Here is a 13,095-nt window from a genome sequence, read left to right as displayed (position 1 = left end):
GCAGGGCAGCAGGAGGTGAGGACCCTCACCTGAGACGCAGAGAGCGCACAGTTCGCTAGTGGAGGGCCCCCTCCACAAACATCCGCGGGGCTGGACTCCGCTCCCACGCACCCCAAGGACACTTATTGAGTGCCAGCTGTATGCAGGGCAAGGGGAAGGTGCAGACTGGCAGCCGTTCTTAAGAGCTTTGGGACACCTGCCATCGGTGAGTGCCAGGTGCCAGGTGGGTGTTTCTCCGGGGGCACCCATCCCCAGCTCTGCAGCGCCACTGCGCCTGGAGTCCCCCCCCCTCCACCCCCCACCCCTCCCTGGGGGGACACTGTAGGAAGGAAGGGTGCCTCTCCGGGTGAGGTTTGAGCTGCTGCCTGGCTCCTCCAGGGCGTCGAACACTCCTCCAGCAGCCTCGGGGCTCATTTCCCTGAGCTGCTCTGAAGGAAAATCACATGGATGGGGTTCTGGGGGACCTCGCCTCCAGCACCCCTTCCGCGCAGGGGTGACTGTGGACACGGCCCCCGCCCAGCCTGAGCCACTCTGCAGCCCTCGGGTCACTGTTTCCTTTTCTTAACCTTTTCCCTTCTGCCAGGAGACGTTTGGTCACTTTGACAAATGTCAGAGGTGGGGAGGGATTCCAGGGCGTGTTTCAACGTCCAGGACCAGGTTGCTTAGAAGGGAATCTTAATGTGTTTTTCCTTTGTAGGGCCCAAGTGGAGCCCAAGTCCTGTTTGTTTCCTGACAAATTGACTTAATCCTTTTGATGTTCTTCCTGGAGCTAGCGGACAGAAGTGTAAATGTGTCTTTTGTGGTTTGGCGGAGGCAGCTGTGGGAGTCCCGGCTTCAGGGTTTCACGTGGGCAGGCGCTCTCCCTGTGGCGCTCACCATTCGTCCTAATGAGAACCAGCCTCCTGCTGGCAGGGATGAGGGAAGCGCAGGGGCGTGCTTCTGGGACCCGGGACTCAAGAGTCTCCTGGAACCTCTTGCTCTTGTGCGCATGGATGTTTTCTCTCCCCTTTCCATTGACCTTGGCAGCTGTGGTTTCGGGCAGTGTGTTGTTAATGTTGCACGTGAAAATCACCCATTTAAAAAATATTTTATTTATTTATTCATGGGAGACACCTGGGGAGGGGGGGGGCAGGCTCCATGCAGGGAGAATCCCAGGACTTGGACTCCAGGATCATGCCCTGAGCCAAAGGCATGCACCAAACCACTGAGCCACCTAGGGATCCCCAAAATTCACCCATTTTTAAGGCAAGGGGGTAAGTTTAGGCCGCATTGGCCAGTGCCAAAATAACTAGTGATTTCAACTGTTTGTCGCTGGGTTCTGGGACAATTCCCCTTGTTTGGACAGACAAGTTGCCTGATCAAAGAGGCTAGAGATAGAAGCTAGATAAAAACCACCTTCTCTGGGGCGCCTGGGTAGTTCAGTGGGTTAAGCATCTGCCTTCGGCTCAGGTCATGATCCCAGGATCCTGGGATTAAGCCCATGTTGGGCTCCCTGCTCAGCACGGAGCCTGCTTCTGTCTCTGTCCCTGTCCTGCTGGTTCTTTCTCTCTCTCTCTCTCTCTCAAAGTCTTCAAAAAAGCCCACAAAACCCAACTCCCTTTTCTGTTTAATAAAGTGTGTGCATTCTGAATGCTGTTGCTGCTCAGCCACTTTGGGGCCCCACCTGGTACGTATGTCAGCCAGCCCCAAAGGCTGGCCCTCTAAGCAGATGCATTTAGAGTTCTTGAATAGGTGTGCCATGCTTGAGGCTGCCGCTTGCAGCCGAATGGTGGTTTTCCACCCCTTGAGGTGAGCACCCGTGAAACATTCTCCCTGGGAGCCTCCTCCTGCAGTTTACTTGGATGGAGCCTAGGCTTCTGCAGCTGGGCCCCTGGCCTTCACGTCTCTCTCTGGTCACTCCCCAGGAGGCCGCCACCCAGCATTGGCAGCTTCGTGCTCAGTAACTCCTGCCTTTTGGTTCTCATAGGAATTGTGCGCCTGAGAGATGGGCTTCGGGACCGCTACCCCGTGGAAGATTACCTGGACCTCTTTGACCTGGCTGCACACCAGATTCATCAAGGATTGCAGGCCAGCTCTGCAAAGGAGCAGAGCAGGATGACCAGAATCATCATAGGTACGGCTTCTGTGTGGCTCCCTTCAGGGCCATCCCTGCCCTAGGGTGGCCCCCCACTCCTGCCAGGCCCCTTCTGCTCTGGGGCTGGCCCAGCTTTTGTTCTGCCTGCAGAACAAATGTGTGATGCCTGCCACCTCTGTGGAGGGTGCACTTCCTGACCTGGCCATCACTCTTACTCCTGTGTAAAATGTTCATATCACTGACGCAATTTGTCTAAAGCAAAACTATTTAGCAGACTTTTTAGTTCTGTGGAGGCTCCAGTATACCTGAAATGGCTTTTTATAAAAGTTGACATTTCTTTGTTTTTATTTAAATTAAGTACACATGCTTGGTTTCTTTTCATGACATACTGATCTAAGTTTGGATGGCGGATCATAAACGTAATTAGCCAATTAGTCATTGATTGAATATTGTGGCTATTGGAATCCCTGGCCCCAGGATGCAGTGAAGACAGAAGCAATCTCTCCAGAAACAAGATGCAGCCTTAACTCATAGTTGGTGATGAATTGCTGTTGAAAAAGCCTAGCCCTCATCAACTTAATGTCCTCAGACGTTCAAAGTGAAGTGGTTTGATTAATATTTTTTTTAATTCACAAAGTTTTATAAAGAGCCCCATTTGCTTTTTGTATTGGATTCAGCTTAGGAGAAGACATTTACCCACTTATATTTTCTGAAAGAGAGAAACCTGGCCACGTAGTTTACTTAAATTGGTTACCTGAGACAGGAATCTGTTTTTGTATTTTCCTAAATTTGTTATATTTTGATTCTCCAAATTGAGTGAATCTGTTAGTGACTGAGAGGGATTGTAATCAGCCACGTGAAAGCTTTCTCTTTGCTTTTGACTCTCCTGTCCAAGGAGAGAGGCTTACATGCCTAAGCCCTGATTTATTTATTGTTTTATTTTTTAAATCGAGTTCTGAGAGCCTGATGAGATCATATACCACCCCCACCCTGGTGTAAGTTGACTACTAGCTATTTTCTGGCTGCCTTGGGTCCACACACCTCAGATCACAAGTCTAATTAATATTTGACTGTGACTCCCACACTGTATGCCTCTGGGAGAGTCTCATGTTCTTATGAAAGAGCTAAAAATATACATCCTAGGGCTAGGAAATAGAGACTAAGATAATGAATGAAAAAGGAAAGCCTTAGTTTGGTTTTCTAATTTTACTTATTTCCAGATTTAAAAAGGAAGATTAAAGAAAAAAATTCTCTGCTCTGATATTTACCTAAAGCAGAGTTTGGGGAGTTTTCTGGTAGTGGAGAGGCGTGGGGAAAGCTGGCAGTGAGCCCGCCCATGCCACCAGCCACGTGCCACATGATGAGTCAGTCTCCATGTTCCTGAGCTCAGCCTGCACATCCGTACAATGGGCTTGTTGGAGCAGCCTTCACTCTGGCTTCTCCAGGCCCTGGAATGTGATTCAGCTCTGCTTCAGCTTCCTCTGGTTAGGTCTTCATCTTGGCTCAGGGATCAGAGAGAGCCTTTCTTCAGTAGTCTGGGCTAATGGCTGGAGTCATGAAGGATTCAAGTGGCCGGGTTCTCAGGCGTGGGACAGGCTCTAGACACAATGAAAGGCCACTGCCTCTACTCTCACGGCACCCGCTCTGCCCTGTCCAAGTGCTCACCTGAGGATCTGATTATTTATAGAGTTGTCAGCCTTCCCCTGGGTCATAAGGTCAGAGAGGAGAGGGCGTTGTCTGTCTTATTTCCCTTCTCTATCCTGATGCCAAACAGTGCCAGGCACCTAGTAGACACCAGATGAATGCTTTTGGGATAGATGGATATGAAATGAATGGAGGATGAATGAATGGGTGGATGGATGTATAGATGGACCGTGGATGGACCAATATTTCTGTGGTTAGAGAAGTAGTTTATGAGATTTGACAGAGTTATGCTAATTTGGTTTTAGATACTTCTTCTGTTCTAATATTCTTGTTTCAGTGTGAGTAGAATTTTCAAAGGACTTCTGATTGACTTGTGTTTCCTGCATTCTGTGGTATTCTCTTAAAAAAAAGAAAAAGAAAAGACTAGAACAGAAGTGCTCACCTGGATGTGGTTGCACATCCAACAGAATAGATAGGACCCTGCCAACTCCCTGCATTACTGTGATGCACTCATCACTGATCAAAGACCCTAGGCTTTTGGCTCAGATTTTCCCTGAATAAGTGATTTTGAGATGTATCAAATACCCATGTAAAATGTCGGGAAATTGAATTTGTATGTAATTGATCGATTTGCCTTTCTTTCTAAATCTCTGAAGACTCTCCTAAAAAAAAAAAAAAAGTCAGGGAATTGGTTCAAGTATCTGAGTGAGAGATGTTGAAATGTGTATGTCTTGGCCTCATCGCTGTCCTAGAATGTGTACTTAACATTTTATCCCTTATTCATGCAGACCATAGTAAAACAAGGGCAGGACCAACTTCCTGTCCATCTAGTCAGCATGGAATGAATGCCAGCTGTGTGCAGGGTGATGGGGTGGGTGGACACACAGGACAGGGCACCCAAGACTGAGGTCCCGTGAGCCTTCCCGCAAATTCTTTGTCTCATTTGGTCTCAGAGCGTGCCCAGACCCAGCCGTTGGTTGTGATTTCAGGGAAAATCTGATGCAGATTGCATCTGATTTCCTAATGAGGGTCAGCTTACCCAAACTACTCCTTCATCCTTGGTGCTCTTTGAAGGAAACCATCTAGTACATTCTCAGTGGGCCCTTAAAATGCCACAGAGCTGTGCACCGTGAGCAAAGTCGTGTCGTGAAATTGGGACCCAAATGCTGCTAGAAGGTTTTTTTTTTTTAAAAAAAAACACATCCTGGAGAGGAGCTGGGAGGAAGCAGATGCTCAGTGTTGCCTGGATCACCTTGCTTTCCAGAGACCGCTGGGCGGATGCAGGGGAGGTCACTGTGGCAGAGGCTGCTTGTTGGCCTCATCTTCCTGGAGGCCTGCATGCTGGTGGTGGAGCCAGGTCTGGCCCCCAGCACAGGCTGCCCTGCGGGGGCCCGGAACTCAACCCTGCTCATCCACAGCATTCTCTGTTTCTAGGGGAGGCCAGCGCCTCCACCATGTGGGACAACAATGCGTGGACGTTCTTCTACGACAACAGCACGGACGGAGAGCCGCCCTTTCTCACCCAGGACTTCATCCACGCCTTCCAGCCGGACGCAAAACTGATTGTCATGCTCAGGGACCCCGTAGAGAGGTGAGCACTCTGGAGTTCTCGTATCTGGGGCGAAAAGGCAGTTTTGAAGCAACAGCCTGACTTCTTGTCATAAATAAGATCTGCTCTCTCTCTCTCTTTTTTTTTTAAATAAACAAGCTTAACTTGCAATGTTACTGCTATTTCTTATGTAAATGTTATTGTTGGTGCAATCTTCACTGGGTCTAAACAAATTGTGGATTGTTTTCTTAGACATCCTGCCCATGGTCTGGCTGTGGGCCCTCACCCTCTGGCCTGTTTGACCTGGGGACGTGGGACCCCCACCTTGGGTACTGTCAGGGCATGTGAAACTCCCTTGGACTCAGGGGATGTCAGGGTTTGGCGAGGGGTTTGGTTCCCATGATTCCTTGTGTGATGCCTTTATCTCCATCAGCTCTCAGCGTTTAGTCTCAAAGAAACTGTGTTCAGTCTCCAGAAATGACAGGCAGAGCTGCTTTGTTGTAAAAAAAAGCTGGGGCTGCCCAGTATGGCCAAGACACAGCCAGTGTGGGACTGGGCGATGCGGGGGTGGCTGGGCCAATGCTGGCGATGCTTGAGTCACGACAAAGCCAGTGTGCGTGGCAGAAACTGAAGGCTTCAAGGACCTGACGATCACTTTGCAGTGATCCACGTGGTACTGCCACATCAGAGGTAAGGGGCCCTCAGGCTGGACCCTTGGGCGGGAGTCCCCCCACCCAAGATGACCACTCCAAATCTGTGAGAATACCCCTCCTGTTTTGAAACCACATCTGTCTTTTGGGAGCATCCACGCTGGATCTGTTTATTCACATAGAACCATCTAGACCCAAGTGTCACTCTCCCTAAATGGGAGGGCCAGCCAGGCGTTGAAGCCGACCCAGCCCTCTGTGTCCCTTTTCACTGGGTGACCTACCTCTTGTTATGGGTTGAATTATGCCCTTCACAAGGATGTGTTGTAGTTCTACCCCCACCCCATACGTATGAATGTGATCTTGTTTGAAAACGGGTCTTTGCAGATGGACTCAAGATGAAGTCATATTGGGTTAAGGTGGCCCCTGATTGGGTGGTTGGTGTCCTTATGAAAGATGAAGTTTGGACCGGGGACACACAGACGGGGAGAGCACCAGGTGGTGTTGGAGGCAGAGATCGGAGTGATGTGTCTACACGCCAAGAAACACCTAGGATTGCCAGCCAGTGCCAGCAGCTAGAGATGGGCCTGGAACAGACCCTCAGAACCCTCACTAGGAACCCATCCCGCCGACACCAGGATTTCAGACTTTTAGCTTTCAGAAATGCCAGAGAATGAATTCCTGCAGTTACAAGCCACGAGACCGTGGTAGCAGTGCTGTGGTAGCAGCCCTAGGAATCTAATACACCCCTAATGCCTTCCTTGGATGGCACACATTCCTGGCCTCACCATCCTTGCCAGTGATGCTAATAAGACGTGTTTGCTGTGGAAATTTTAGGAGGTACACTGGAAAGCTGTGTCAAGGAAAACTATTATAAAAAGAATCTATAATCTCCCACCCAATAGCTGGTATTTGTATTTGATATATTTTCTTCCAGACTGCTTATCTATGCAGATAAGTGGTGTGTGTGTGTGTGTGTGTGTGTGTGTGTGTGCACACAACTGTATGCACATGCGGTTTCCTGTCTCACTTTGTTTCACATTGTAGCCCCCAGAAAGATATGCCTTAAAGTCCTGCCCTCTTCTCCCTGAATTTATCTCTGTCCTTCCGGTGGAGTTCTTGAAATGGGCCCTGCGGCTCCGAATGTGATCTAGTCAGAGGAAAGAGAACTGGATTGTTCCCCGCCGTCTCCACCCTGGCAGCCCTCCTGGTGCTACGCCATAAGGCACATCTATATGGCCCAGATGGTTCCACTCTGGCTCTGTCCTTTCAGCCTCAGGAATCTATCTGGTCTGGTTCTGAGGCAGCCACTGACCTCAGAGCAGCTCCCTCATCCTACCTGCCAGTTCCCACACTTGGGAAGCAGGGAGTTTGGCCCTTCTGCTCATGGAGTGGGCCAGTCCCCCTTGGCCTGAGAACAGTTGACACAAACCAGTGGTGCTCTCGTGTAGACATGATTATGTAACTGTCAGCCTTGAAAGGAGAGGCTCAGTGACTAAGTGACCCCTCGCCGCCCACTGAGGTGTTTTCACAGCTGTTCTGCCTCCCTCCCCCAGACAGCCCCGAGCAGCAGTTCACAAGGTCGGAACATTCTCTCAAGAGTGCACTTTCTGCTCACTGAATGTCTTCCTGTCACATCTCCTGAGTTTCTCCTTCTGAGGAAGGTCACGCCGTGCCTCTACCTCAGAGGGCCAAGACTGTGACATTTTGTCACTCCCTGGGCATAGAGCAGTGGGAACTAGTCTGCATCTGGGCCTGTTCGGTGTGTGTCCACCCTGTTCTAGGCCCTGGGCTTGGGGAGCTCACGGCTGGTCGTAAGCCAGCAATGGCTGTGGTGGTTATGGCCTGTGGAGTCAGCCAGAGCAAGAGGGAGGGTGAGAAGTGTACAGAAGCGAGAATGAGCTCCAGGTGGGGAGGCCTAGAAAAGTTATTCCGGAGGAGCTGAAGCCAGGCTGGATTTTGGAGGATGAGTAAGAATTTGCCGAGCCAACAAAGAAGGAACATGCTTGAGGAAGAAGCATTCTGAGCAGGGAATCAGTGTGGACAAAAGTAAAGACCATGGGTTTTCTTGTTGGAGAGTGGAGTCAACCTCCCTACGTGTCTCTCTCTCCCTGCAGATCCGATTCTACCCCTGAGGACGCAAGTGCCATAAGGCGAGCCTTTGAATAGGGACGGGTCCTGGTGCCACCCAGGGTCAGACAGTGAGCCAGAAGCAAGACCTGCCCAACTTGCCTCTCAGACCTAGCCAAAGTCTGCCTTCCTTTAGAAGGCTCAAGGGCCACAAATGGCCATTCCAAGTAGTCACCATGTTTTGTTTTGTTTGTTTGCTTGCTCGCTTTCTGGAATAAATACTGTTTATTGTAGGAGCTGAAAGTGAAGGTTTCTTGCTATTCTGGTCCTCAACAGAGATAGTTCATCAGTTCACAGATTTATTGAGCCCTGACAACATGTTGGGCACTGTGCTGGGTGCTGAGCATATACATATCCATGAAGGATGAAGGCCCACCCATTGCCTACTCTCTGGGAGCTGGCAATTTTTCAGAGAAGTGAGGCATTGACTGTCTCACGTGGATGTCATGGTGCTGAGGAGGGGAGTGGTGGGATGCCATGGTGGCAGCCTTCGTTAGGAGGCTACCCCACTCATTGGGTTGCCTGGTGTATTACATTAGTCATCTACTGCATAACAAATCACCCGAAAACTTAGCAGATTAAAACACCACACATTTACTATTGCAGTGTCTTTGGGTCAGAATCTGGCACAATTTACTATGTCTTCTCCTTCAGGATGTCTCCCAAGGCTGCCATCAAGGCTTCACCAGGGTGAGGTCTCATCGAAAGGCTTGATTGGGGAAGGCTCTGCTTCCAAGCTCACATGCTCATTTGTGAAATTCAGTTTCTCAATGGCCTTTGGAAGGAGGGCCTCCTTTCTTTGCTGACTGTTGGCTAGGGGCTACCCTCAGTGCCTTGCTTCTGGGTCTTGCCAACATGGCTGCTTGCTTCATCACAACCAGCATGGGGGAGAATCTAGCAGGTCAGAAGTCATAAACTTTTGTAATCTGATCATTAGAGTGTCAGCCCATCACCTTGACCACATTGTGTTGGTTAGAAACAAGCTACAAGGGCCAGGCCACACCCAAGGGGAGGGGATTACAGGGTGTGCATGCCAAGGAACGGGTTATTGCCTACCACACCTGCACTCCATTTCCCTGTCTGTCCCTCCAGGAACCTGGGTGCCAGCTCTGCAGCCTGGAGCAGGGAAGCTGCCAGTACGGCACCGTGTCCGGAGGCAGAACCTCCACATGCACAGTGAAGTGTGTGTTCATATGCACATATTCTGTGTGGGTTACTGACAGCAACAGCTGTTCCATTTGCTTTTTAAACATTGATGAAAAGTATACAACAATAGGAATTTCTTTTTTGGAACCCGTGACTCATGGCCTATCTTAAATGTCTGGCTTATTTGCCATCCCTGCCGGAAAGGATGATAGATACTCAATGTTTAGATTTTTTGAAGAAACAAACACTTGGAACTCCTGTTCCCATTGGTCTAACTGGGTCCCAGGCCATCAGCCCACATGGGTCGTTCTGCGACCTTGCTCTTCTGCAAGGGAAGGTTCCGGGGGTTGCTTGCTGCAGTGGGATTAGGCTAAACTGTTCTTTCTATCTACAAATTGGTGGGGTGGGGGTAGATTTTATTTCAAGTTCCAGATTCACATTTAGCCTTTATTTCTAGAATTGATCTGAGGTAGAGGATTTTAAAAATGTTGGAGTTGCAAAAAGAATCAAATCAATCACTTTTAAGTTTTCAGAGAAAGATATAAATGGTAAGTTCGCCTCCAGTCCCCCACCCCCACGCCCTGGAGGAGAACAGAAGAATAGTGGGACGTGGATAGGCTGGTTCTTATGGCCAGAAGGGCCAGCCAAATTTCACGCTGCAAGTTTCTCTATGTAAGGGATAATGACAGTTTTAAAAAGTGAAGCATTTGTAGGCCAAATTGGCCTAGTTAATTAAGAAGCAGATTTTTTTCTTACTTTAATTCGACTCTATAGTAAGAAAAACTGTTCTTTTCAACACATCTCCCGTTAGCCTCCTGCCTCTTCATTTGTGAGCGATTGACAGAGTTTGCCTTGTAATTTGGAGGCCGCCTCCATTAACTGTGACAAATGGCTGGGAGGTGCTGAGCTCTCTGATGTAGTTCATTCAGGGGATCCTTGGAGTAGGGTCACACACCATCTGTTAAAGATTTTACCGTATCCATTTTTTGGGTTTAATTCCATGTGTAGTCTTTTTTTTTTTTTTTAAGATTTTTAAAAATTTATTCATGAGAGAGAGAGAGAAAGGCGGAGAAGCAGGCCCCCTGCAGGGAGCCCGATGTGGGACTCGATCCCGGGTCTCCAGGATCACACCCCTGGCTGAAGGTGGCACTAAACCGCTGAGCCACCAGGGCTGCCCCTGCATGTAGTCTTAATACAAGGTACAGCAGTGACCCGCACAGGACGCTGGGTGCTCATGTTCCATGATGACGGGTCAAACGGAAAGGAAAACTCCACTCAGTTACGAGTGAGAACTTGATTTTAACCCTGACTCCTTGAGCCTTGGCACCTGGAGCGTTGTTTTCTTCATCTGCTTGTAGAAAGGGACTTTTCAACAATCCACTAGACTGGATCAATAATTAATCTATTTCTGATGATGCATTAGGAAGGGAGGGAATGAAGCACTTAATGAAACGCATCCATTTGCATGTAGTTTGGTCATTCAGACAGAGTAATGAGTGATGTTAAGCCTTTAGACAGGAATCCTAGTTTTATGGATTTTACTCCATCTGCAAAGCAGGGGTGGGTAGGGCGTGTGGATGGCAAGCAGCCAACCAGGGTCACCTTGATAGAGTCATAGCCTTGGGGGACCAAATGGTCCACGTTGGAACCCCAGCTCTGTAACTCACTGGTTCTGTGACTTTGGGAAAGCTACTTGACAACTCTGTGCCCCATTTACTTATTGGTGAAATGGGAGAAAATAGTCCTGCTTTTAGGGTTGTGAGAATAACTTAATATATGTAAAGTATTTAATCAGTGCTGGACAAATGCAAAATATTGTGTGATCATTAGCTATTATTACTAGGTTACAGTAGTAGTAAATAATTGCAGTAGCCAGACTGAGCACTCCTTTGCTCGCTAAACAGTCACTGGACACCTTTGATGTGTTAGACGTACGTACATTGGAGAGCAAAATCCTTGTCTGCCCTCCTGGAACCTGTGTCTCATGGAAGGAGTGGGGACAGCCCTCAATTAAGTGACCTCAGCGTTAACTCCAGGCACCCTCTGTGCTAAGCCTGGTTCAGGCATTGCCTCATTTGAACTTGGCAAGGAGGTGTGCGGGCTCCGTGGGGCTACGTCCCCTACCCACAGTACCTGGTTAGTAGTGGCTAGGCTGGATTGGAGCCCGTGTTGGTTTGATGGAAGAGTCAAGCTGTCCTTGCTATCATAGGCTGGTCCTCAGGATGCGGATGTGGAGAGAGCAGTGTGTGTGCAGGAGGTTTATGGGACCCATTGTGGGACAATCCTGGGGGGGGGGTGACGGGGTGGAGAGTTGGGCCGTGATGCAGTCACATGGATGGCTCCTTGATGCCATCAGGACTTGTGTGGCTGGGATGGCCCTTCAGAGCTGTTGCCCATGAGGCTTCTCTCGCCCATGGGCCACTGTACGTGGTCTGCCCTGGGGAGGCCTAAAGATCGTCTCAGCTGAGGGCAGATGCTGGGTGGGACTGGAGTGTGAGCCAGCAGCAGGATGACTCCCTGCTTTTGCAAAGCGCTGTAAGCAGTAAGGACCCCTGTCTTCATGGTGCCCAAGCACGGACTCCACATTAGTGAGCAGGATGGTGATCCCAGGGTGGCCTCGAGCTCAGATGGCTGGAAGCCGTGCCGATCCATGCTTTGGAATTGCAGTAGACCTCTGACCTGAAACCAGGATTTCTCTCGCCGCTTGGCCTGTGCTGAAGATCTTCTCTGAATAGCTCAACTCTCGGTCCCTAGAAGCACTGATTTAGTGCCACAGACACGTCTCAGGCAGGAGAAGAGAGCTGGTGCTCCGGGGTCACGTGACGTTTCCTCTCTCACACATTCGCATGAGGATCAGAAAGCACGCTGTTCCTCAGCACTGATGGATCAATTATTAAGGTCAATTATCTTAAAGGGAAATTCAGAGAGCTCCTCTGTGGGCAAGGGCTGGAGGGGGGAGAGGCTATTGGAGTGTCGAGGTGGTGACAGCAGCCGCAGATCAATTCCACGCCCTGCCTCCCTCCCTCTGGCTCCCACCCTCGCCCTTGTCTTTAAAACCCTGGAGGATGAAGGATGAGCGGTGGTCTGGGGGAGACCGTAGTGAGGCTCTCAGCGGCCTATTAGTTTTCTGGCCAATTTAGGCATTTTGCTTCTCAGAGTGAGCTGTCTGTCTGGGTGTCACTGGTATGCCTTTAATGAGCCCTAAAGATGGCATGAGGTCACTGTCCTTGGGCTGAACTGTGAGCCACCCAAGGGCCAGGGGCCCGGGAGACCTCAGACATCAGAGCAGGGAGGGTGAGCTGGCCACGTCCTGGCCAGGACAACGTGGGCCTTCGTGACTCCGTTCTGGGGTAACCACCTGATGAGGGACCGCATCTTGTTATTGGGGAGAGAAGAATGGTCAAGCTGAAAATTCCCGTGTGTCTGACACTATTTAGTTTTTTAGGAAACATTTACAGAGTCTTCGGCAGTCCTGATGATTCCAACACAGGTTGTTTGCGCAAGGCAAGAAACACCGGGGAGAGGGGCCCCCATCGCTCAGTCTGCAGAGGCTGTGAGCTGTGTGCCCACCAGGCCAGGATGGGGGAGGACACTCAGCCCACTCTGAATCCAGGGTCACTTCAGGGACCTCGGATTAGTGAGGTTGGCGAGTTAGAGCTGTTTTTTTTTTGGGGGGGGAGGGATAGCACATGCCATACCCCAGCTGAAGGGGGCAGTGGCCACACTCTGTGATGAGGTCCCACATCCTGGGATCCTGGGATCCAGGCCTGGCTTCATTGCTGCTAACCAGGGGTAGCCCGGTGATCCTGTGCGCTGCCTTTTCTTTCCTGCTAGCAGACACTTGCTATCAGGATCACCGGCAAACTGTGAAAGTGCCTGTAAGCCATGCCAGGCTCATAGATCAA

At 49.9% G+C, this 13,095-nt stretch overlaps 1 protein-coding gene across 10 annotated transcripts in view; it reads left to right on the top strand.

Moving 5' to 3' along the window:
• The window catches only part of CHST15 (carbohydrate sulfotransferase 15), a 74,772-nt gene that overhangs the window by 43,441 nt on the left and 18,236 nt on the right, over positions 1–13,095 (top strand). For all 10 annotated transcript variants that reach the window (XM_055299916.1, XM_055299914.1, XM_055299917.1 and 7 more), the window contains 2 exons: positions 1,967–2,113; positions 5,153–5,309. In XM_055299916.1, the coding sequence (XP_055155891.1) occupies positions 1,967–2,113; positions 5,153–5,309 (304 nt within the window). The remainder of the gene's footprint in view (positions 1–1,966; positions 2,114–5,152; positions 5,310–13,095) is intronic.

The sequence above is a fragment of the Nyctereutes procyonoides genome, unplaced genomic scaffold, assembly GCF_905146905.1.
Source record: "Nyctereutes procyonoides isolate TBG_1078 unplaced genomic scaffold, NYPRO_anot_genome, whole genome shotgun sequence".
NCBI classification, from domain to species: Eukaryota; Metazoa; Chordata; class Mammalia; order Carnivora; family Canidae; genus Nyctereutes; species Nyctereutes procyonoides.
This window is presented reverse-complemented; position numbering and strand designations above follow the sequence as displayed.